Raw genomic sequence first — 25,889 nt, 5'->3', positions numbered from 1 at the left:
ATTCAAGTTCCCATTTACATTTCTCTGTCCCAGTCAGTTAAAAAGGGATTCCCTTTTCGTAAACAGCTATTAAGTTGCAAACCCCCAAATGGGTAAACTTACTGGCAGCAAGTTGATTTTCAAACAAAATTCTACACACAGAAGTCTTGAGAGTAGAGGGAAGCATCCAAAATCCTGTGTGTGCTAATTGGAGTTTTTGAAACAATTGTCCCCTTCACAAAGTGCACACATTTTTGTTAATCATTTCACTTTGTAGCAAATATTTTTATACTCTAGCCCTGCGTTTTGCCAGTACACTTGGCTAGAAAAAGCGTTGTTTGCTGAAAATAAATGTTGGGGAGTTGTTAGTTATAATGGCCAATAGTAGGATTCATTGGAATGAAGGACCATATAGATCTGATGAGGACCTTATGGACGATCTTATTACAAGGGACAGTGTCCTGGCCTGGAAGATAATGCCCTTTCCCCAGAGCTGAGAAGACTCTCAATGGCTTCTTTTTGGTATAATGCTCAAGTATACTGCTAATGGGAATGCTAATGGACAGAGCCTTTCTCAAAAGTTTTTTGCTGGTGTGTATCAAGGGTCTCCATACTTTTAGTCCAATAGTCCTACTTTTAAAAATGTTGCTGCCTGGGTGTGGTGGGTCACGCCTATAATTCCAGCACTTTGGGAGGCCGAGACAAGTAGATTACTTGAGGTCAGGAGTTCGAGACCAGCCTGGCCAACATGGCAAAACCACATCTGTACTAAAAATACAAAAATTAGCGAGGCATGGTGGCAAGCACCTGTAATCCCAGCTACTTGGGAGGCTGAGGCAGGAGAATTGTTTGAATCTGAGAAGGGGAGGTTGCAGTGAGCCGAGACTGTGTCACTGCACTCCAGCCTGGGTGACAAAGCAAGACTTTGTCTCAGGAAAAAGAAAAAAGTTACTAAAGGAAATCATCTGAAATGTAAAGACTATTTGTAAATATGTTCATTCCTGTGTTTTTCTTAATAGCAAAGATTTGGGTATGCCCTCAATGCCTATTAATTGGGGACTTGCTAAGTAAATTCTCTAGATACTGATATTATATAGTCATTTACAATTATATTAATGAAAAAAATTAATGACATGGGAAGGTTTGTAATGTAACATTAAAGGAGAATGTAGGACTAAAAAACTTTTTCTACACCGGGAACTCAACCATGGGAAAATTCTACACACACATGCACACATACATACAACTGGGAGGAAATATTCCAAAATACTAGTACTGACTATCTTGGATAGTCAGTGAATTTATAGATGACTTCTGTTTTCTTCTTTGTATTTCTATTTTACTACATCTTCTAAATTTTCTACAATAAGAAAATACTTTCTCAATCAGAAATAAGGTACTTAAAACAAATGTATCACACCTTTCTAGATTGAAGTCATTCATATTTATATTACTTATCCTAGCATATATAGGTATGTATATGGTTTAGATATCAGTACAAAAAGAAACCTCATACCCATTAGTCATCACTCCCCATTTGTCCCCAGCCCCTGGCAACCACTAATCTAGTTTCTGCCTCTGTGAATTTGTTCAGGCTGTTTTCTTGAATTTTCAGTCTTTTAGGCATTCAGGGAACATTTATTTAGTCAGTCAACAAACACACCACCAAGATAAACTCCAAAAGGATCAGATATCTATATCTGAAAAAGAAAACCTTTCACGTATAGAAAACATGTGTCAATTTCTTTGTTACCAGGGTATAGGGAAAGACTCCCTAACAACAAACCCAAACATGATAAAAGAATAATACATTCCTCCCCCCATTTTTTTTTTTTTTTTTTTGAGATGGAGTCTCACTCTGTCGCCCAGGCTGGAGCGCAGTGGCATGATCTTGGCTCACTGCAAGCTCTGCCTCCCGGGTTCACACCATTCTCCTGCCTCAGCCTCCCGAGTAACTGGAACTACAGGTGTCTGCCACCATGCTGGCTAATTTTTTGTGTTTTTGGTAGAGATGGGGTTTCACCATGTTTGCCAGGATGGTCTTGATCTCCTGACCTCGTGATCTGCCCATCTTGGCCTCCCAAAGTGCTGGGATTACAGGCATGAGCCACCACGCCCCGCCACCCCCCAAATTTTTTTGACAGGGAAAAAAACATCAAAAATTAAAAACAAAACCTGGGAGAAAAATAATTGTAACATGTATTGCTGATAAATGAGTAATCTCCCAAATAGAGCTTACTCGTTTTAAAAGTTATTGAAAATCACTTTTGCTCATTTTTCTAAGTTTGTTTGTATGTTTGAGGACATTTAAGCCATTCACATATTTCTATTTCTTGGGGTTTTATATTACTTATACTAGCATATATAGATATGTGTATATGGTTTAGATATCAGTATTGTGTATATGTTTAAGGACATACCCACAAACTTAGAAAAATGAGCAAAAGTCATGAAAAATAGTTTACAGAAAAAGATAAACAAATGGTCCTTCTATAACATATGAAAAGATGTTCAACTTCCCTCATAATAAGAGAAATGTAAATGAAAGCTGCAGAGAGATACCAGCTCTCACCCATCAGATAGCAGATATTCAAAAGCTTGACAAGGCTATAAGGAAAAGTGCCTCTCATACTGTGCTGGTTAGAGTGTAAAATTGCACCGTGCCTACAGAGAGAAATCTGGCAAAATCTGACAAAACCACATATTAATTTTCCCTTTGACCTAGATATCTCCCTTCTGAAAATTTACCTTGAAGATACATCTAACAAATATGAAGCAACATACATATGAGATTATTCACTGTGGCATTCCAGATAATAGCAAAATGTTATTTACAACCTAAATGCTTACCCATAGGAGACAAGTGTACTAAACTAGTACAACTGTGCAATGGAAAACAATAAAACTGTACAAAAATCAGGAAGATCTCCAAGAAGTCATCTTTAGAAGTGAGTTCTAGGAAATACTGTTAAGTAGGGGGATTTTTTTTGTTTTTGTTTTTGTTTTTGTTTTTTGTTTTTTTTTGCAAAGAGAAACACAGAAGCATAAACTAAAACTAATGAAAATGATTACTGTAGGTTGTGTATGAGGATGAAGAGGAAGGGATAAGAATGAGTAAGCCTTTTCAAAAATATGACTTTTGACTTTTGAAACATGTATTTTACATATTATTAAAATAAAATAAAACCCAGTAAAAATATTTGAAAGCAAACAGAATCAAATGAACCTAACTTATATAGATAATATAAGCACACAGTAAAAAATTCAGGTAAATTTTGAACAAAGTACTCCCCACATATGCTAAAAATTATTGTGGAAAAAGTCTGTTGGGAAATCAGATATCTGTACACTCTGATTGCCTGTATCACCGCACAGATTGCCTGTTAATTACAAAGAGGAGAAGATATTTTTGCAGTAAGTGTACTGACAGACACCACCTTAACCACATAATCAAGCCTTTTTTTTTTATTGTGGTAAAATATACATAACATAAAATTTACCGTTTTAGCCATTTTTAAGTGTACAGTTCAGTGGCATCCAGTGCATTCCTACTGTTGTACAACCATCACTGCCATCCATTTTCAGGACTGTTTCTTTTCCCAAACTGAAAGTTGGTACCCATTGCCAAGTAGTCAAACTTTGCATCACCTGGTAATGGAATAACTGTCTGTGTGCTAAGAAAATGGAGCGGGAAGCACGCATCTGCTCTGGGAATTGTTGCCAAAATATTTAGCCTGAATCTAATAATGAAGAAACCAAAAGACAACTCCAGAATGTAGAGCGTCCAACACAACTCGTGATTTGGGCTCCAATAATATCAACAACATGAGAAACTTAAAAAAAAAAGCCAGGAGGATTGTTTTGGATTAACAGAAACTAAAGAGACATGACAACCAAGTGCTGTCAGGATATTTGATTGGATCCTGGATTAAAACAACAAGATAACTATTATAAAGCACAGTTTGGGGACAGTCTGAGAAATTGGAATATGCACTAATATTACATAAAATTATTTTATGAATGTTAAATTTCTTGGGTAAAATGATGGAATTGTGGTTATGTGCGAAAATGTCTTTGTTCTTAGGAAAAACATACTTAGCGGTAAAATGTTATGATAGCTAACTTTTTAAATGGTTCCTCAGATAAATGAATGAATAGACCAATTGTATATATACACACACACGAAAAAGGGAGAGAAAAAAAGAAATTTAGTGAAATAAAAACTGGGGGAAGAGAAGGCAAAATAAAACATAATGACAATACTATATTATTAAAAGAAGTATGGATGATTATTGTCATAGTTTTTATAAATATAGGCATTTTCAGTTTATTGTCTATGCTTTTACTCATTTTAGTCATAATATTAAAATACTATAAGCTAGATCATCAAATTACATGAAATCATTTCCTGAACTGTCCATCCCCTTTGGTTCTTACGTTTTAGCACAAGGTTTACATAGGTCTTTAATTCAGCAGGGAAAATTAAAATTGAACATGTCTTCAGAATTACACTTTATGGGATTTGAATACATTCTTCATTCAGAGAAGGCATTTAGTTGTGAGATTTTGGATTCTTAACTAAGACAATATGGAAAGATTTCTCAAAAGCATTTTTCTTTTTCTTTTTCTTTTTCTTTTTTTTTTTTTTTGAGACGGAGTCTCGCTCTGTCGCCCAGGCTGGAGTGCAGTGGTGCGATCTTGGCTCACTGCAACCTCTGCCTCCCAGGTCCAAGCGATTCTCCTGCCTCAGCCTCCTGAGTAGCTGGGATTACAGGCATGCACCACCACACCCAGGTAATTTTTTTGTTTTTGGTAGAGATGAGGTTTCACCGTGTTGGTCAGGCTGGTCTGAAACTCCTGACCTCGTGATCTGCCCGCCTCAGCCTCCCAAAGTGCTGGGATTACAGGCGTTAGCCACCACGCCCGGCCTCAAAAGCATCTCTAATAGACTTCTGTCTACGCAGATATACTACTACTACTGCTTCAGATGGTGACTTGTCCCCTTTAAAAGCATTCTTGTATTTCAGAACAAAGATGCACAACTGGAATAGGAAAGAAATCAACATTTGGTTGATATGAGAGACTAGCAGAGAACATAGAACCTGAATCAACCTGAATCCTTGCGTTATCCTGTATTAAAATATCTCTTTCAGGAGGTGAAATTGACTGTGTGGATAAGGACGGCAACACTCCTCTCCATGTGGCTGCAAGATACGGTCATGAGCTTTTGATTAACACCTTAATAACCAGCGGAGCTGACACAGCCAAGTAGGTTACCGCAAAAATACGGTGGAATAATTGCCTCAAGTGGGAATACTGCCAAAAAGATTCTTCCGTGCAGTAGATAGTTCCCATTTATCCAGGTTAAGGTGGATCTATACCATTATACTAAATACAAATTAAATTTTAAATAAATTAAGTGCCTTTTAATGACAGAGGCAAAGAAGAACCAATTTTATTTTTTAGCTTCATCCAAATGAGGTCTATTTCAGTGGTTTTAATTAAGGAAACTTGAACTTTATTCGTAACTTTTCTTTCTAATATTCTTCTGTCCTTCCCAATGCTTCATATTAAACAGGAAAAATAAAACCTAACTGAGCCAATTTAGAATGTATTCAGAGTGCTTGCTCAGCTTTAATGATATGGTTATAGAGTACAATTGAGTCAATCTGCTATGTAGGGAAGGGGGAACCTGACTTCATTTTGAACTTCAATTCCACAAAAATACATAAAGCATCTATGCTGGGTGCTATGGGAGATTTCAGAAGATGTAAGTTACCTAGTTTCAAGGCGCTCATAATTTTGTTCAGGGCCCAAGACCCACTTAAGTCAAAGAACCATGCAAGATCATATATCATAAAGTTCTAAATGAAACAGACTTAAGTGGCAAATGTTTGGTGTAGACAATCTGTGTCACAGAATATAGACGGGGAGGAGAGAGCTCAAAGGTGGCCAGTGTTTTCTGAAAAGGCTTCAAGGAGAAGATGAATTTTAGCTAGGCTTTAGGGGCTGAGAATTATCTGAGTACAGCAGAGGGTGGCAACCATCCCAAGCAGGGAGGAAAGCGGGAACAAAAGAGGCAAAGACTCCACACTAGGGAAGAGCTTGGCCTGACAGAGTAGAGAATGTGATGATGCTATGCACCACCGAGGGGCAGGACCCAGGGTGGTTGGGAGCCCAGGCTTTGGTGGGTGCTCCCTTGATGCCAATCCAAGCTGCTTCCCTTGTGAGCTGTGTGACTTTGAGCCCCTTGCCTAATTGGAAATATTGTAGTAATACTAGTAATACTAGTACTTATCTGTAGGTTTGTTATGAGGATTAAGTGACTTAATTACTAGTAAAGCTCTTTGGTATCTGATAAGATCTATATGAGTTCTATAAATACACCTCCTAAGGTTATTAAAAAGATAACGCATGTTAAAAGCTCTTTGAACAGTGCCTGGCACGTAGTGAGCTATCAATATATGTTAACTATTATTTTATTATTTAATAATAGGTAGTAGAACTAAATTAAAGAGGGCCTTCAATGCCTGAATAAAGAGTTTAGCCTTGATCAGAGTCTGTAACAATAACTAAATTTTTAGAAGAAAAACCTTATGGGCCGGGCGCGGTGGCTCACGCCTGAGGCCGAGACGGGAGGATCACGAGGTCAGGAGATCGAGACCATCCTGGCTAACACGGTGAAACCCCGTCTCTACTAAAAATACAAAAAATTAGCCGGGCGTGATAGCGGGCGCCTGTAGTCCCAGCTACTCGGGAGGCTGAGGCAGGAGAATGGCGTGAACCCAGGAGGCGGAGCTTGCAGTGAGCCGAGATCGCGCCACTGCACTCCAGCCTGGGCGACAGAGTGAGACTCCGTCTCAAAAAAAAAAAAAAAAAAAAAAAAGAAGAAAAACCTTATGAAAGCAGTTTATCTTAGGAATTTTATTTGTTAATTTTCTGCAACACCATTGAAAGTCTTGTATGAGAATGAGCTAAAATTGAAATGGCCTGGGGAAGACGCAGTGGGATCATGAAATCAGATTCACAGAGGGCAGGTGTTCTGGACTTAAAATGAATTTTGTGAAGCACTCTGGTAGATTGGTAGGATATAATGGTTTATCTTCATCTGTCCAACATTAAGTTGAACTGGGTTCCAAACACCTCCCAGTCTAGTGGTAGAGATAAGAACAAGCACAAATTACTGAGTATTGTGAAATTTGTTAAGATGGATGTTTGGACCAGGCTGTGGGAACAGAGTGAGAGAGACACTAATTTTCTGGATCCCCCAGAAAAGATGACATTGTAACAAAAGGAAGGATATATAGGAGTTTGCTAGATGGACATAATTATGGGGTAGAAAGAGAAATGGGAGAAAGGAAGGATATCCCAAGAAGAGGGAACAGTCGTTATAAAGACATAAACATGTGAACCTGTTAAAAGCACATTTCTAAAGCTGGGTCATTGGATGTTTGGTGGGTGGAGTGGAAAGAAATGAGGAGGAAAGGCTGGAAGAGCCACATCTCAAAGGACTTCGCAAGTCCTGCTAAAGAATTACATTCCACTCTGAGTCATTCGGAAGCTGTTAAAGAATTCTAAGTGGGCGTAGAACAGGTTGTGTCTAATGATCCCATTTGTGTGTAAGAAAGATCGCTCTGATAGCAGTCCAGACATACTGCAGGCGGTCCAGACGTACTGGAGGCAGTCCAGGCTACAAACACTTGGCAGCCTCTTGCAAATGTCCAGGGAAGAAAAGATGAGGTCTTGGGCTAAAGATGAGGCTGAGGGATGACAGAAGAGGAGAATGCTGACAAATAGTATTAGCAGTGGGATGTCTTTTTACAGAAGAGAGGGGAATCTGCTGTGAGCCAAAAGAACTTTTTAATTGGGATGTCGTAAGTTAAAATAAGCCTCTCAGTTTTGTGGAAAGAGCTCTACACTAAGATTCAGTATGCTCTTACCAGGTTCTGGAGTTCTGAACCAGATCATGGATGCCCAAAGATAGAGATAATAAATGCTCAGTGTTAATTAAGCAGAAAAATAAATATTTAGGCACCAACTGACTTTACCTGTAATGTGTTAATATTTTCAGTGGTATTTTTTTTCAGCTTTGGGTTACTTGGGAAATTTTAGCCAAACAATCATGAATTTCTGATTTTCTTCCAGACTTGAATCCATTTTAGGAATAAAAATAAGCTGGACCCAATGGTTACTTAAAATTTTTCCCTAAAAACCATTTAATTCAATATGATGGAAATTTATTTCCATGTAATTATTTTGCTTTCAATTTATGGAAACACAGACCATGTAGCAAAAGTGCCTTAAAAATAGCATTGTTGTTCAAGTAGCATTTTCTTCCATTGTCTCTGCTATGTCTTAGGGACACAGATGAGGGAAACATTGTCTCAGCCTGAAAGAGCCATGTCTGCTTTCTTTGTCACAACTATCTGGGGATGCGACATGCTACCTTCAGTGACAATGGTTCCTTAGGGCAGTGATTGTATGTGTGTGTGTAAGTGCCTTTGTGTGTTTGTGTGTGTGGGAGAATGGAAACGACCCTAGGGCAAAATATCAAAGTGAAGGGAAGAGTAATTGGAGAAGATTAAATTTGCCAAAAGCCTCTCAGAAAATCACTGTTATCTGGGTTCCTTATAGGATTATTTAAGAGGAGAAAAATAGGCCTTTCATAAATAAGTGAAAAAACAAATAGCATTTGTGAAAAGAACCCATTTTCATTCATAAGCAATATAGCCAAATGTATTTAAATTAACTCTATATGACAAGTTTTATCATTATTACTTTCTTACGAATTTATTTCAATCTGAAATAAATGTCAGCCCTTGATTAGAATGTTCTTTGTTATTCTTTTTGCTTCTCTGAACTTTAAGTCAGAGCAGCCTCCTACGGTTTGATTCAGTGCTCATGCAACTTTACATGATGTCAAAGCCCTTTGGTTTATCTTCTTTAATTTTGTTAGTTTGCGGATTGTCTCGAGGATTTTAATTTGCCTGTTTCCTTACCAATTATGCATTCTTTTTCTGCCTCAACTGCAGCAGAATTAGGGGTATTATAGTTTATAAATAACTGGCTCTGACATTCATTCATTCATTAAATATTGGTTGAGGGCCTAAGTGGTACCTACGATGCCAGGTTCTGGGATTATAGAGGTCCCTGCCCTTGAGGAATTTATGATCCCCTGGGAGCAAGATTTAAACAAGCAATACAATCATGCATGCTAAGTGTGATGCCAGAGCGATTGCTGGGTGCCACTGGGATGTGTGAAAAATATCTAAGATGTGGAACCCAGTCTCACAAGACTAGAGAAGCAAGATGTAAAGGTTTAACCAAGACTGAAGGATGACTAGCAGTTAGCTCATGGTAGCAAGAGTCTTTTAGATCCTCAGTATATACTTATTTTTATTATAATGATACATGAATATGTATAAACATAAACTAGATGAACTCCTTAGGCTTTTGACGCTAGCAAATTAATATTTAAAAAAATTACAAAATACATGCAAACAGAAACCAACACCATTCATGTTAACTGCACAATTTAGTAGTAGCAAACATTATGAGTGCTTCCCTCTGGGCACTGCTCTGAGGGGTTGCATTTAACTTTCACCATAACCTCATGAGCTAAGTGCTATGATTATTCCCATCTTGCAGGTGAAGTAAGTGAGGCACGGAGAGGTTCAGTTACCTGCTCAAAGTCACAGAGCCAGTAAGGGATAGAAATGGGACTCATCTTCAGTCTACTGGATCTGGACTCTCAGCTCCTGAGCAAGTGGCTTGCTGCCTCCACATAGCAGATGATGTGATGGTTCACATTTTGCCAAAGTGAAGTCACCATTTGTGTAGGATTATGGTCCTGGTGGCTGAGGTGCAGGCTCTTTAGAGTTCAATATACACTGCAAGAATGGAGGTTTTGCAGTGGCTTAAAGTGGTGGAACAGTGGACTTGGCATGCAGCACAGAGCCCCTTATTCAAGCTACTGCCAAATTTTGTTTATATGGAAGGCTCAGGTACTGGATTATCATTGGCCCTCCCTACGTTCAGCCTTATCACTTGTCCATTGAGCCCATCTTTATTCTTTTCTCACTGGCCCATGCCAGTACTACACAAACACCAATGTGATCCTCAGTACAAACATGGACACTGAAATTAGGCAGAGGTATGTGGTGATAAAGGGCCACTCCGATGAGTCAAAAAAAATGCTTTTATGCCAGTTGTTTTAGATTATCGTAGAAAGGAAAAGACAGGTTAAAAATTCTCACAGAGAACTCTTGAGATCCCAAAGATATTTCCAGTACTTCGGAGATGCACTGATTAGTTGGAGAAATAATGGAAGAAACAGGAGAGAAAGATAAGAGAGTTTCAGGTGGAGGGACTGGTATGTGCAAAGGCCTGGGGGCAGGACAGAGCCTGGCACTTAGAGGAATGGAAACAAGTTTATTGAGATTCTAGAATATTCAGATTAGACAACAGCCAGATCGAGAAGGGGCCTCTTGAACCACTTTAGCGTGTTTAAACTTGATTCAAAAGGAACCACTGAAAACACCTGTTCGTTGCAAATAACAAGGACCAGGTCTCATGGCTGTCACTTAAGGGTGCATAGTAAATACTTGGAATTGCATAGATAAAATTCATAAGAAATTGGTTTGTTTACTTGGATTGATCATTTGGGTAAAACATCATAAAATCATCCTATTCTAAATTTAGGAAATGTTTTTGTCTCATCCTCTCAGTGAGCAAAGCTAAACCAATCCCACTTTGCTGGGACACTTGTGAGGTAAATATTATAAAGAATTTAGACACACAGAAAGATAACAGAAATGTTAACCGATCATGATTCATTCTTGGCTTTTAAGGAATCATACAACTGATTTTAAGGAAGTACAACCTGATTACAACTTCAAAACTCATGTACTGCTGATTACCAATTAACCTTATATGAATTGCAAGGGCAACAATCATACTAACATGTATGGTAAAGGATTTCCATGTGCGTGATGCTCCATTTTAGCACTACATGAACATTATCTCAATGGGTCCTTACAGTTGCTCCATGACAGAGTCACTGTAATTGTCTTACTTTCCTGAGGAGGGAACCGTTATGCACTTGCCAAAGGTGAAATAGATAGCAAGTGGCAAAATGAGGACTTAAACCCCAAGTTTCTGACTCTGTCACTTTAATCATGTATTCTTTACCCACATGGCCTAAAGAGAAGGCTCAGAAAAGACTGGATGTAGGGAGGGCAGCCACATCTCTCTGATGCCAAGGGGAAAGCTTCAAAGACCCCAAATTCTAATCGTGTGAAGGCTCTTTCTTCATTTCTAATAGCTCTCTGCAAGACAGGCCTGCAGACCTCATTTATTCTGAAATAACTGGGTAGGAGATGCCAACTAACAGCTAAATTAGAACTAGCTAATATAAATGTGTTCCATTAATTCAATGGCTGGTCAAATAAATGTGGCAATTTAACGAAATTGGTCTCCTCTTTCCTGTAACTTATGCATTGTTAAGTTTAGTGTGATTTGGCACCTTCATTATTGATCTTCCTTGATGTATACCTGATGAAGTAAGAGTGATGCTTCTTAATTGGCTAAGACAGCCAAGTCCTAATTTTCCTGCTAAAGGTTTTATAATCCTTCCTTTGTGAGCAGTCTTATTTTATAAAATAAGGTAGTAATTTTATTTTGAAATACATAAATCATTTCTGAATTGATTCAGAGACACTGAATTCTGCTTTTCTTTTCTTTCCAATCTTGACTTGAAACTTAGTTTTACTATTTGAACCATAGTTTCATATGCAAGCGCAAATGCCAATAGTATTTGAGTCTATGCGAATCTGTTTCCAAATCCTGCACTGAAGTAGTAACTTTTTATTCACTGTGGAGTAAAAAATATATATCAAACAAATTTTACTAGACCTTTTAAATCAGAGTAGTTCTATCTCTCTCATCTTCTCAGGTTTGTAAGGAGCAGTGAAAAAAAAATCAGTGAATGTAGAGTTTGATGAATTATACAAAGATGGGTTTTAAGTGGCAAGATTGATTGGAAATATTGATAATGAGGTTTATGGAATATATCATATTGTTGCTGTTATACTACCACTTATACTTTTTGTTTTTCCCAATTGGTTTCTTATAGAGTTTGATGCTATTTCCTCAAATTCATTTGCTTGTATTATTTTACATAAAGATACATATGGAACTTTATAAACTATATTGTATATATATTATGTGTATATATATTTTTATTTATGGGTGTATATGAACATATGTGTGTGTGTGTGTTTGTATGTATTTAAAGAATGAGGGAGGCTCAAAGAAATCTTGAGAAATCCAGTCCTTGATTCCAGGCATATTCTTTCAGGAATGAAAATATTCTATCCATTTTCCTCTTCTAAATGTCCAGATATATCTAATCACATAGTTTTGCCTTAAATTCCCAAAACAAATAAAATGATTAGGTAAAATCACATTAGCTTTAAGTGCCATTTTATAAGGAGGTTTTAAAACATGTTATGCATTGAAAAAAAAAGAATGTTTCTCTTGAATCAAGAGGGAACAATATAAATAATAGCATAAGCAGAAAAGCTTCTCTCCTATCCCCCAACTCCCTCTCCCCGTTCAAGAGCATCAAGGTCATCACTGATGCAATTGCATTTCAGAATTTTTTTTGGTAAATGATGAGCGAGGCAATTACAAGCAGTTCTCCTCCACATGATGCTGCCTGGAAGATGAGCAAATTGCATCACTTGATGGATGCCAGCTATTATACACACTGGGCTGGAATCTCCATATAGGGAAAGGAAAACAAACAGAGGGAAGACCGAATAAAACCACCGTTAAATAGGAAGAAGCTATTATGGAAAGAGGAAACAGTGGTTAATTGCTGACAGAATTGAATTTTGCAAAACCCTGAATACCATGAAATGTCTGTGAATGTGTATATCCTTTTACACAGTCACACACACATCATCATAATAACTTTTGAGATGGTAAATAAAATGTATGTACCCAAAGCTTAACAAATTCAAATCATATGTGTTTCTTTATGAAGCATGGAGTCTGAAAACGGGCCACTTTGTGCCAGAGAGGAGACTTAGGTAATTAATGCTGTAGGGTGTAAACAGATATAGTCCCATACTTGCTTGTATTATGCAGAAGATTTTAAAAGGCTGAAATGTATTATTTGATTAAAATAAGATGTTATGAGAAGTGGTCACTAACATTATAGATGCTTACAAGTACACAGGAGCCACCTGGTGATGCTGTTTATTATGAGCCACAATTCAGCACATGGCTTTGGGTCCTTGCTGAAGAAGATGTAGTAGGGAAGAGGAGGAGCATTTAATCCCGAAGGCAAAAAGTGCTGCCGACAGAAGACGTCTGTCCCTTAAGGGGTCATCCTGGTGACTGTGTCTTAGTGGGGGTCGGTCTATAAAGTCCTTTTCTAGATTTTCTCTTAAATACTACTAGATTTATGAAATATATGCAAAGTAATGTTTATTACCCCCAATTGTGTTTTTGTGACTGGTATTGTGATGTGGGTTAATGTGCAATGTAAAAATCTATTAGGAAGATGAAGTTTGATCAGCAAAAGGCAAACATTAGTTTTTATTCTTATCCAAAACTTTATTTTCAACAATATAGCCATTATTAACTCCTAGCAAAGTGCTTGGGACATAATACCACAATAATATTTGTTTATCAAATCAAGAAAGTCCTTGGACTGAGCGTGGTGGCTCATGCTTGTAATCATAGCACTTTGGGAGGCCAAGGTAGGTGGATTGCTTGAGCCCAGGAGTTGAGACCAGCCTGGACAACACGGCAAAACCCTGTCTCTACAAAATACACCAAAAAAATTAGCTGGGTATAGTGATGTGCGCCTGTGGTGGTCCGAGCTACTCAGGAGGCTGAAGTGGGAGGATCACCTGAGCCCAAGGAGGTCAAAGCTGAAGTGTACTGTGATTACACTGAAGCAGGATATTTCCCTGACCCCTTTGTGGGACTTGAGACAGGGGTACCTTGTTTACTCAGCCTGCCACTCTCAACTCCTTGCTGGAAGGAACCCCTGAGCAAATGAGCATGGGAACTGGGGTGAGTGAGTGCTGGAACCAGCTGGCTGCTTTGGCACTGGCAGGAGTGAACTCTGTGCAGGCTCTGCAGCAGCATCCAGGCGGGGGTGCCTGCAACTCCCAAAGCCCCCTGAGGGCATGTTACAGTGCGCTTTGAAGTCTGCCGTCCATGGTTGGCTTAAGTGTTAACAGCTCAGTGGGCCCTTTGCCTTTTTGCATAAGGCAGCTGCCCTCCGCCAGCGAGGGCAAAGGGCCAGCGTGACAGCCTTTTATATCTGCACTTGTGGTTCCTGAGCTCTTGCTTGGCATCCAGGAAAAATGAGGTCTCATGAACAAATTGAAGGATGGTAAACACAGGGGATTTTATTGCCAATGAAAGTGGCTCTCAGCAGGAAGGGGAGCTGAAAAGGGGATGGGATGGGTAGATAATCTTCCCCTGAAGTCCAGCTGTCTCTGGCCAGATTCTCCTCTGAAGTTATGCCATCAAACTGTCTCTCTGAAATCAAGCTGCTTCTCTCTGACGTTCAGCCATAGTCCTGTCTACTAGCTGAGTCTGGGATTTTTATAGGCACAGGATTTGGTGGGGGAGGGCCATGGGTAGTTTAGGAAAAGGCAACATTTGAGTGGGAAAACAGGGATATAAGTTCTCACTTTGGGGCACAGTTTCAGGCTTTTCAGCTTGAGAGTGGGGTTTTGCTCAGAACCTGCCCTTTTCTGCCTAGAATTTCTCTGCCCCCTGCCTCTATCATTGTATCAGCACCACTGCACTCCAGCCTGGGTGACAGGTGAGACTCTGTCTCAAAAAAAAAAAAAAAGTGAAAAGAAAAAAAAGAAAGGAAACAGGTTGCTTTTCAAACTTGAGTTTGTCTTGCTCAGTATTGTTATCTCCAGCCCTTAGCATAGTCTATGATGCTTAGAAAGTGTTGAATAGATGAATGAGAGAATGAGACATACAATCACCAAGCTGAAAGAAAATGACAGGGAAATTAATTTTACATTTAAAGAGTCATGCTTTATGTGAAACAGATTTTCTTAAAAATATACATTCCTATGGTAATGGGCTTTTAATTATGGTTTTGATTCAGGCATTTATTATTTTAAGGTAGAAACTGATTGCATAATTATTTCAGCCAAGACTCCCTACACAAGGTGTTGTTAATTTTCATCAGAGAATCTAGAAAGGTAATTGTCCTTCCGCATGTATCTTGAGATCTGTTGCCGTGAGCTGCTCTGTTTTCTTACTCCTCAGGTGTGGAATCCATAGCATGTTCCCTTTACATTTAGCTGCCCTAAATGCTCACTCTGACTGCTGCAGAAAGTTGTTATCATCGGGTAAGTAAATCTGTTAGCAGAGATGAGGCTTAATGTGTCCTGTACATGAGTCAATGGCTTCAGGTGTCTGGTCAGAGTGAGTGGCTGCCTGTGCTTCATGTCATTACCTGACTCGTCAGGATGAGTTGTATTTCTCAGCTAACTGCATGTGACAGCTCCCAACAATCCTTGGTGTTAAAGCTGTTTGAATGTCATTATTCCTGCCCCAGAATGAGAGTCTTGCCTGTTTTTCAAGTAAAAGCTTGGGTGTTCCAGGGTGAAACATGGCAGGGATGGCCAGAGTTTACAGAAAGGTTACATCACAGAAGAAGGAAAAGTCTTTGAGGTTTAAAATGATGGTTTAGCATTTAATATTTTTCAACAAAGGAAAAAGGCCAAATACCCTACATCTGGTGGTAGAGAATGTCATGTTACTTTCCCACTCCCTGGGCACTGAAAAATCACTATGGCTGATTTCCTCCACCTAGGTTTAATTTCAATTTTTAAAATATGAGACTATTTGGAGCCAAAAGATTGTTTCTGGTTTGGAGCTTTGCTAATCTTTCTTATCACTACCTCTGCCAACTGTCATATATTAAGAAATTCCTGGGCTTTCAAAAATGGTAGAGGTCTGCAAGGCAAAGATTGTTTATGAATTAATTCATGAGATATCCCAGAGGCATTTTTTTTTCCTTTAAGTACTTTACCTATGGCTGATTCTGCTTTCACTGCTGTTGGCATGTTTAAAAAATAATCCCTGCATGCAAGCATGTTTCCCAACTCTTAAACCAACTGAAAGGTTGAAATACATTTCAGAAAAAAATCTGTTCCAGCATGCTAAGATTATTCCTTTGCTTCTATGTTTTGTCCATGAGTTCTATCTGCCTGTCGATTGCCCTACTTATCTCAAATTGGTTTCATAAATTTCTATCCTGGGATTAAAAAATGGGACTGTGGTTCACCCAGGGCTGAATGTGAAAATAAATCCTTCTTGACTTCACGGTTCTTCCTATAAAATTGCCAAGCTTGAGCAGTTCCCATTTGTTTCCATGACAACCTCTTTCTGACTACAATTGCTTGCATTCTGGTTTTTCTACTAACTGATTTTTCTGTCTCTGCAATGTTTCTTGTGGTTTAACTAGGACAAAAGTATAGCATAGTATCCTTGTTTAGTAATGAGCACGTGCTGTCTGCAGGCTTTGAAATAGACACCCCAGATAAATTTGGAAGAACGTGCCTTCATGCTGCTGCTGCAGGAGGGTGAGTAGTTACCAATTCTAGTTAATTTATGAGTTACTAATTCACCTTTATTGACTTAAGTTGTCTGTGAATCAAAGGCAATTTCCTTAGTAAAATAAGAATCATTTCTACTAATTATCAAATATCACTATGTTATATTTCCACATCACAAGCATTTTGTTTCACCAAAGAAAAATTATTAGCCCATTTCAAATAGCAAATAGTTCTTCTTTTGTTTTCTTCTTTCTCTTTTCTTTCTTTTCTTTTTTTAAATTATAGATTTTCAGGCTATAGAGTACATATCAGTTACCCCATACACCAAAAGACAATAATTTGAAATTTGTTCCTAGGTTTTTCCTCTTCTGTTGCTGTTATGTGGGTGATAATCAAGAGAATCAAAGATTGAATTAATTTATGTTCATTTACAGACATTTTTGTCCTTGTTTCAAATCTAATTTTTAGTCTTTTAATGATTAAATGTGAACATAGGTCAAGAAAACCCAAAAGACAGGCAAGAAGTGATTTAATCCTTACCTTTTTTTAAAGTTGTAAAGAGAATTTTTCATCAGCTACTTTCTTTTCACTTACCAGTGGTAAGATTGAAGCTCTGATCAATGTCATTGATATATGTGACCACACATTGACTAAACATGGCATCTCTTGGATGACCTTGTTTGGGGAAGATGTTGGTTCTTAATCAGTTTCCTGGTCCTTAAGGAACAGTAATGCTTCTCCATTTGTCATTTGTATATTACCAAAGGCATTACCTATTTATCAGAGGTGGATAAATGGTGACACTTTAGGGCTCCTTATTTACATGAGTCCCTTCTGAATTCTTATAACTAAATTTGTATTCATAATTTTGTATTATTTTTAAAAAAGACCCCTTCCCCCTACCTCAGCCCCCAAATTGTATGAGCTTCATGAGCCACACAAGTTGAATCTGCCACTACCCTTGATCCTTTGGCATCATTCAGTAAGAGACAGGTGCTTTATATCAGCTGGCATGCTACACCAACACATACTTATTTTAAAAAGTTCTTACGTGTTATGATTGAAAGAGCTATTTCTCTGAGAAGGTGGCTATAAAGGGTGGGTGTGGGGTGAGGAGAGCCCTGCTCAGGTTTATCATTGAGATCATTTTTCTTATTTAAGTTATAGTAATAATTCCAGGCCACTTCTAGCATCCTAAGTTTAGAACAATGATGGACAGTTGTCTCTTTTGTATGCTCACATTTAAAAAATATCAGACCTGTACAGAAAGTGACAACATACAATTCCAGATTCATGTCTGAAATTCCTATTAGAATTACTATTTAGCTACATGCCCTTTAATAGGAAAAATCACTTTGATGGGTCCTTTTCTCTCTACTAAATATGATTTATTGCTTCTGCAAATGATAAAGAAGCTATGGAAGATCACTGTGCTCCATGACATCATTTTCAGCCTTGGTTCTGCACATTTATTTGCATAAATTACAAAGACAGGGAAATACAGTTGTTTTATTTTCTACTAAGGAGTATCTGGGTTGAAAGTGGTTATCATGGTGAATTCATTCTGCTGTGATAGAAGGTAACGCCCATCCACTCTGGCTCATTGTTTAAAGGTGACATGAAATTATTATAGGTTTAAGTGGTTGTTTCATAAACTCTTGACGGTTTTGGAAAAAGAATTTTAGGATAAATGATGAAACCATCACTGGAGGGTTTAATCATGTAATAATCATTAAATTTCTTAGTCATGGAATTAAAAATGTTCCACCAAGCTCTTTAATCTATTGATTTATTAGCTTTGAAAAAGGAATCATAGGAACTTTAGATCCTTACAATATGTCATTACTCTAATATGTTCAGGTTTTTATTAGCGGAATTTAGACCAGGAGCTATCTTTTCATCTGGTCCTGTACTCTGCAGAAAATAGCTCTTGCTGAAGATAGGCCAGTAATTGATCTCTTCCATCTTAATGATGTTTTCCCTGTCTTTCTAGTAATGTGGAATGTATAAAACTCTTGCAGAGCAGCGGAGCAGATTTCCATAAAAAGGACAAGTGTGGGAGGTATGTAATCAGAGAGTTGTGCTTCAAGTGCTTAAATAAGAGGAACTGGGAGTGGTCTATGTAGTAATCAAGTTAGGTTGAAATGGTAAACTGGGAAGTTAGCTGGGGGGATTCCATCCTCCTCGGAAGGAAGTCCCTTCTCATAGAGGTTGCCAACAAACCAAATAACAAGCCACAAAGAAAGCATCTCCACTCACAGCTGCTGTTTAGATGTGCCAATTGTCTCCCTTTTTTTTTTTCAGTTAAAAGACAAAACAAAACTCCTACATGGATATAGTTTGGAAAATTCTGTTTCTAGCGGAGTGGAACACATAAATCCTAGTCTTAAGATCTAGAATATTTTATTATATGTATTGAACATTTCATCTTCGGATGAATTTTCAGACATGTTTAAAACATTAAGTGCACACACACCACCAATGGGTCATAGAACTCTTCTTACCTTAATGGTCCTTTATGTAAGTAAATGATGCCATGATGCTAGCTGGTACATGGATATATATTTTTCATGTATATATATAATTTTTTTTCCCATTGCATCTCTTTACCCTTCCTTTCTACATGTACCCTCCTTCTCTGGGGTTGCCACAAATTTCTCCTCTTACCAACTTGTCTAAGGCAACTCCTACCCGCCCTTTCAGATTCATGTCAGTGACACCTCCTTGTGCACCGATGGCATGCCCCTCTTCTCTGCGCCCCTAGCACCCTAATCCTTCATGACTGCAGAGTACCTCACACTGTTCTTATGGACTCTCACTCCTTGTGTCTCTCCCTGTTATGGGAAAGGGGTCCCCATCCAGACCCCAAGAGAGGGTTCTTGTATCTTGCGCAAGAAACAATTCAGGGCGAGTCCATAGAGTAAAGTGAAAGCAAGTTTATTGAGAAAGTAAAGAAGTAAAAGAATGGCTACTCCATAGACAGAGTAGCTCCAAGGGCTGCTGGTGGCCCATTTTTACGGTTATTTCTTGATTATATGCTAAACAAGGGGTGGATTATTCATTCCTCCCCTTTTTAGACCATATAGGGTAACTTCCTGATGTTGCCATGGCATTTGTAAACTGTCATGGGGCTGGTGGGAGTGTAGCAGTGAGGATGACCAGAGGTCACTCTTGTTGCCTTCTTGGTTTTGGTGGGTTTTGACCGGCTTCTTTACTGCGACCTGTTTCATCAGCAAGGTCTTCATGACCGGTATCTTGTGCCGACCTCCTGTCTTATGTTATGACTTAGAATGCCTAAGCATCTGGGAATGCAGCCCAGTAGGTCTCAGCCTCATTTTACCCAGCCCTTATTCAAGATGGAGTTGCTCTGGTTCACATGTCTCTGACATCCCCACCTGACTGTGAGTCTCCTCAGGACAAGAACTGGGTATCATTTTCTCCCTATCCTTGGGCCCCGTCGTGAGGTTCTTACCTAGTAATTTTCAGTCTAATTAAAACATATGCAATCTAATATGTAAAATATTTAAAATTTCTTTCTTTTGAACCAAAGAGGAGAAAAATCAACTAGTGAGAGAGCCCATAAGTTGACTATAAAATATGAAATAATTATACTTGAAAACTGATCATTTGTTTATTATTCTTTGACTATCAGCTGGTCATACCAGAAAAACTGCTGAACAATCGGGAGCTAAAAATAAGTAATGTACAGCAAATTACTTTATATTTCTGTAGTCTTGCCCTTTACGAGGTGCTTGTGTTTTCTGATACTAACACTATGAGGTATGTGGGGATACTGTTACCCCTTTTAATAGATGAGAAAGCTGAGTCCAAAGAAACTAAATGATTTATACATGTACACAGAATTTTAGACCTAGAAGGACCTTACAGCCTTTATCTTTGGGCTCTGTCATGAGGTTGTTACCTGATAATTTTCAGTCTAATTAAAACATATGCAATCCAATAGGTAAAATATTTAAAATTTCTTTTTTTTTTAACTAAAGAGGAGAAAAACCAACTAATGAGAGAGAAACTAAATGATTTACACATATACACAGAATTTTAGACCTAGAAGGACCTTAGGTAGGGCACAGTAGCTTAAAAGTTCTTATTGAAATAAGGGTGAAGAAGTCAAGACCCAGAGAGGGGATGTGATTTAGGCCAGCTTGCACATCTGCCAATGCCAGAACCCAGGGCTTCTGATTTGGATTTGGATTTGGATTCTGCATTGTTCTTCCCATTAACCAACATCCCTACCCTCAAGGAGCTTGCAGTTCAGTGGGGAGGATGAGACAATACACCAGTGCTAAAATCAAGGCAATATGTGATGAGAACTCAAGACAGACCCAGAGAGTAGATAAGCCATCTTAGACAAACTAAAGAGAACTAGCCCCTGGGACAAGACGATGAGTGGGGTTTTGATGGGTGGAAGTGATTCGTGAATGGGCACTCCTGGGGCTAAACCAACCTGGACAAAGGTAGGGGGGGAAGTAGGGACATGATCCAGAAAGCCTCAAGTCATCCAGTTTGGTTATCCTAATGGGTACATCTAGGGGAGAGAGATACCCCATCAAAGGAGATTGGGACCAGTTTTGGAAAGTCTTCAATTCTAGGCTGAGGAATCAAGTATTGGTTAGTAGAGAGAACCAAAGGTTTTAGAACATGATTGTTATATGTGGGTATTGCGCCTTAAAAAAAATTCTTCATTTACATTAACTAGAAATTATGGACACTTGATTAGCGCTAAGGAAGCCAATAGGATGGGCTTGCAATGATCCAAAAAAGCAATAACATAGACCTGAACTAGGATAGGCTCTAGGAAGGAAAAGAAAGGACAGATCCATGGTAGATGGCCTTGTTTGAAGCCACTGTCTTTGTAGCCTCACTTCCAGTTTATACAGGTTAAGCACCCCTCATCTGAAAATCCAAACTCTGAAATGCTCCAAAATCTGCAACGTTTGGGACACTGACAAAATGTTCGAAGGAAATGCATATTGGAACATTTTGAATTTTGGATTTTTGAATAAAAGATGCTCAACCATCCAGAACACTCCTAGTTCCAAGCATTTCAGATAAGGGATACCTAACTTGTATAGTTGAAGGAAGGCATGACTTTGGCCTCCACACACTCTGAGAGTCCAAGAGCTTTCCACGCCCTAGGCATACTGCTGCCAGTGCTAGTGCCAACAACAGGCCTGTTTTCTAGACTGAATGGAGTAATAAATTGCTGTTTGTTTTTCAGGACCCCTTTGCACTATGCAGCTGCGAATTGTCATTTCCACTGTATTGAGACATTAGTGACCACAGGGGCCAACGTTAATGAAACAGATGACTGGGGACGCACAGCTTTGCATTATGCCGCTGCATCAGACATGGATAGAAAGTAAAAACAGCATTGCTCATGCTTCCTCTGGGAACAGGGTTGGGGAGTGGTGGGGAAGGATTGCTAAGTTTTCTTCATACCGCCTCATGGAAAAAGAGTTAGACTAATCCAAAAGAGTTAGATTTGCTTCATTCCAAACCTGGGCTTTCCTGTTCTGGTCAATTTATGTTTGATTATTACGTGTCACTGCACAATTACTTCTCTGTTCTTTGGGTTGAATCCCAAGTGGAGCTGTCAAGCTCAGGTTTATGGTTCATTCAAAATCTGTTGTAATTTATTTTGACATATACCGTAGTTTTCATCGTCACCACTTAAATGCTTCATTTCCTATAAAACTTACATTTGCTAATATATATGTCATATGTCAAAAACATCCACCCATGCATAATCCCAACAGCCTTTAAATTCAGCATTAGTACATGTAAACTAGGCACCATTGCTCCAAACCTGGGTATGAATGCCCTTTCAGGAGGTAGAGGAGAGGAAGTTGGTTGCTCAGGGCATGTTTGGATTCTAAGTGCGTAGGAATAGAAAACAGAAATAAGTGAACTAGTTAAAGGGAAAAAGGTTGGAGAGATGCCCACAGTTGATGAAATTGTTCTTAGAAGCTTAAGGAAGGGCTTCCTTCATAGGAATACTTTTTGATGACCTTGTTTGAAGAACTATTGAATTATTTGCTGCCTTGTGCTGTGGAATTGATTCTGGGTCAGTGGTAATTGCTTCTCTTGTAGAGCAATGGCTTTTAGATGGTGACCCACAGTGAGAAGTAACATCTTACAGTCATGACCCCATATGCACATTCACATATATATAGTTTATATAGTATGTAAAATGGAAATAAAGTTTTCATAAAATCATATTTACTTTTACCATGTGTGATGCATTCTGACATTTTCTCTGTTTCATTAGATAAAAAATCTTGCTGACTACAACCCATTAAGTCGATTTCACAATTCAGTAATGGCTTATGATCCATAGTTTGAAAAATACTGCTTGTTTCCTCTTCATAGTTATATAATAAATCAAAATAATAATATCAGGTGTAGCATTCTGATCCCTTAGGCATGCAGGTTATAAACAGACATTGCTTAACAAACATTTATTGAGCATCTACTATGTGCCAAGCTCCAGGCAATTCATTGGAATAGATTGGGGGTGGTGAAAAGGGTGGGGAAACAATATACTTCATCTGTTAAGAGCTGGAAAAGGAATTCTGGATGATGAAGAATTGTTCTGGCAGATGAAGAGTGAATAGGACCCCATTTCTGGACAAATGAGATGCTGAGTTGGCAAGGAGGCAGTGGGGAATGTGGTAGGAGTCAGAGAAGTTTTAGCTAACTCACTTCTTTACTTGGGAAGTTTAGGATGTTTATAGAAGGGTGGGCAACTTGATTGTTACCTTAATTGCTGATACTTAAGTGGAAGTTTTAAGAAATCATATTCTCAGTTGGATCCTTGGGAGAGAATAGATTTACTGGATGGCTTTGGAGAGAACCATGTATATCTTCAATGAAAATCAGTGGTGCTTACTTCTTTTGGGTTGGGGTAAAAATCATTGAGATATAAATTGCACCAAAACCATTAACAGCTTTGCCATTTAAAAAATTAATTGCAATTTTTTTTCTATCCTTTATGCTGAGAAGTAAGACTATCTTAGGAAATGCCCATGAAAATTCAGAAGAACTTGAAAGAGCCAGGGAGCTGAAGGAAAAGGAAGCCACACTGTAAGTTTCTTCTCAGCTTAAGAACAAGGTGCCATTTCTGACGCTTCTTCTGCTTTTCTGAGTTGCCACGTTGCCTGCCTTACTATTTTGGGGTTTCACTTGGGATCTTGAGGAAGTGATATGGGCTTGCCTTTAATGGGGAAGAAACTATTCGTTTTAATACAGCCTTCAATTCTGCTATTTTCACACAGGGAACTTTCTAAAATTGTAAGCTTTGCTTCAGCCACCACTGTGATTGGTCAGCAGTTTTTAGGACCTGGTGTCCTAAATATCATTTCTGACTGCGATGCATCATGTACCAAGGAAGACAAACAAAGCCTCCTCTCAGAGGCTTAGGTTCTGCTCTTATGACCTGGGGACATCTATTTAGCAGATTCTATTTTAAAAGGTCTTAATACTTCGGTGTGAAATAACCATTTGTGCTTTCCCCTCACCCCCAGCCCACATACACATCAATTTAGGAAGAGCCTCCTGCTCCTGCAAAAGGATGCTCCTGGGCCCCTCATCCCACCTGCCTCTCCCTGGCTTCTAACAGAGACGTAGGTCTTTGCTGTGGCAGGAGTGGGAGTGCCTGCCATCACTCAGGGCTGTAGATGCACGGGAACCTCTACAGCTTCGTCCTCTGAGTCTTTTCTGCACCACAGGTCACAGTGAGAAGCTTACAGTGCTCAGTGCAGTGCCTAGCACATAGTCAATATTCAATAGCTGTTGAGTAAATGAACAAACAAACGAATTGGTACCCACTCCTTGTGCCTCACCCCTGTGGAATCCAGTGGATATGGTGCTCTATAAGTCTGCAGGCACATCGTTGTTAACTTATTTATTCTTCCATTGTTAGAGGAGCCAGTTTTTCTGTGGCCTGAATGCCTGTGTCTACTCCAGGGTTTTCCACTGTGCTCCTCCCATGCCCAGACTGTTGTGGAAAGGTAGTTAGAGAGTGTGGCTCCAATGCAGGTTGTGGGACCTAACTTCGATGGTAATTGGGATGAGGACAGGAAATGCAGCAGTGAATAAAGTAGAATGACCAGAGTTTTGCTTTAATACCCCCAAATTTAAAATAACAATATTAAAAGACTAGCATCTTAAGCCACCGCAGCAAACGCTTCCTTTTACAGTGAACTGCAAGCTTGCCCTGAGCCAGACAAGCTGATGGAGAGGGAGGGGACAAGAAAGGTAGGGGGGCAGGGGGAACCAGCTGCCTGAGAGTTCTTCTATGCAAAGGGAGGCCACTCCCTGTATCCAGATACGCCTCTGACCTCATGTGCATCTGTTGGCTTTGCATCTTAATTGCCAAAATTACTAGGCTCTGGGAAGAGAAAAAAACTAGGCATTCCCAGTGAAAACACGGAATGCATGTTTTCCTTACAAACAATGTGGAGAATATGCAAATTCTACATTACTTTTATTATAATAATACTGTTGTTAGTATATATAGTTTGGCTATATTACAAATTCAATTTATTAACTGATTTTTAGGATATAATCCATTCAGAAATTGGGAATTGTGTGTCCACTAGCATGTTATTCCTATTGAGTGATTTCATTTAAAGAGTCAAATTCAATTTACAGTGAGTCATACCTGGGATCCTTTCCATGGGCATTTAATTACCAAAATAAAAAAGAACTTCCTTCCTTATAAGGTGCAAATGACCGAAGAGAGAATAATAGCAAGACTCTAAGAATAGTTTGATTTATTATTGACATGTGGGTATTTGGTTTTTTAAAAATGTATGGCTTTCATCAGTTTTTCTAGAAATTGAAGTGTCTGTTTTAATTGTCCCTATGTGTAATTGACTTTTTTCGTTTTGCCTTATACCAAAAGATAGGTAAATGCTATTTAAAAGTTTTTGGGTAAACTATAGAAATTTTCTATTGGAAGGTCTTATTTAATGTATGGGTTGATATTTAGAATCTTAACATTTTGATTTGAGTATGAAATTGAATCAGCTTGGTCTTCTAAAAGACATGTTTGTCCCACTGCCACAGGGATAATGCTGATGCTATGAAGCAGCGCTTCCTGACTAGTGACTCCCTCTTTCCCAGCAGGACTAGACCGTTTGCAGTAGGCCCTGAGCAGAACTTATTACATTCCTGGGTACTTGTGAACTAGAGTTTTGGGCTCTTCAGTGAAGGTGGAGCCGTGCTCCTTCCTCTAAGCATTCCAAAGACTGTGGCTTTTTCAGAAAAATTACAACT

At 38.8% G+C, this 25,889-nt stretch overlaps 1 protein-coding gene across 6 annotated transcripts in view; it reads left to right on the top strand.

Moving 5' to 3' along the window:
• ANKRD44 (ankyrin repeat domain 44) overlaps positions 1 to 25,889 on the top strand; it is a 344,106-nt gene that overhangs the window by 199,779 nt on the left and 118,438 nt on the right. For 3 of the 6 annotated variants that reach the window (XM_057301464.1, XM_034954728.4, XM_034954726.3), the window contains exons 10-15: positions 5,133 to 5,247; positions 15,295 to 15,377; positions 16,499 to 16,616; positions 18,583 to 18,651; positions 21,829 to 21,969; positions 23,613 to 23,693. In XM_057301464.1, the coding sequence (XP_057157447.1) occupies positions 5,133 to 5,247; positions 15,295 to 15,377; positions 16,499 to 16,616; positions 18,583 to 18,651; positions 21,829 to 21,969; positions 23,613 to 23,693 (607 nt within the window). The remainder of the gene's footprint in view (positions 1 to 5,132; positions 5,248 to 15,294; positions 15,378 to 16,498; positions 16,617 to 18,582; positions 18,652 to 21,828; positions 21,970 to 23,612; positions 23,694 to 25,889) is intronic. The other 3 variants (XM_034954727.3, XM_063595508.1, XM_034954729.3) reach the window with 1 other exon arrangement.

Source organism: Pan paniscus, chromosome 13, assembly GCF_029289425.2.
Source record: "Pan paniscus chromosome 13, NHGRI_mPanPan1-v2.0_pri, whole genome shotgun sequence".
Lineage (NCBI taxonomy): Eukaryota > Metazoa > Chordata > Mammalia > Primates > Hominidae > Pan > Pan paniscus.
The sequence above is the reverse complement of the archived record's forward strand: the minus strand, read 5'-3'. Positions and strand labels throughout refer to the sequence as shown.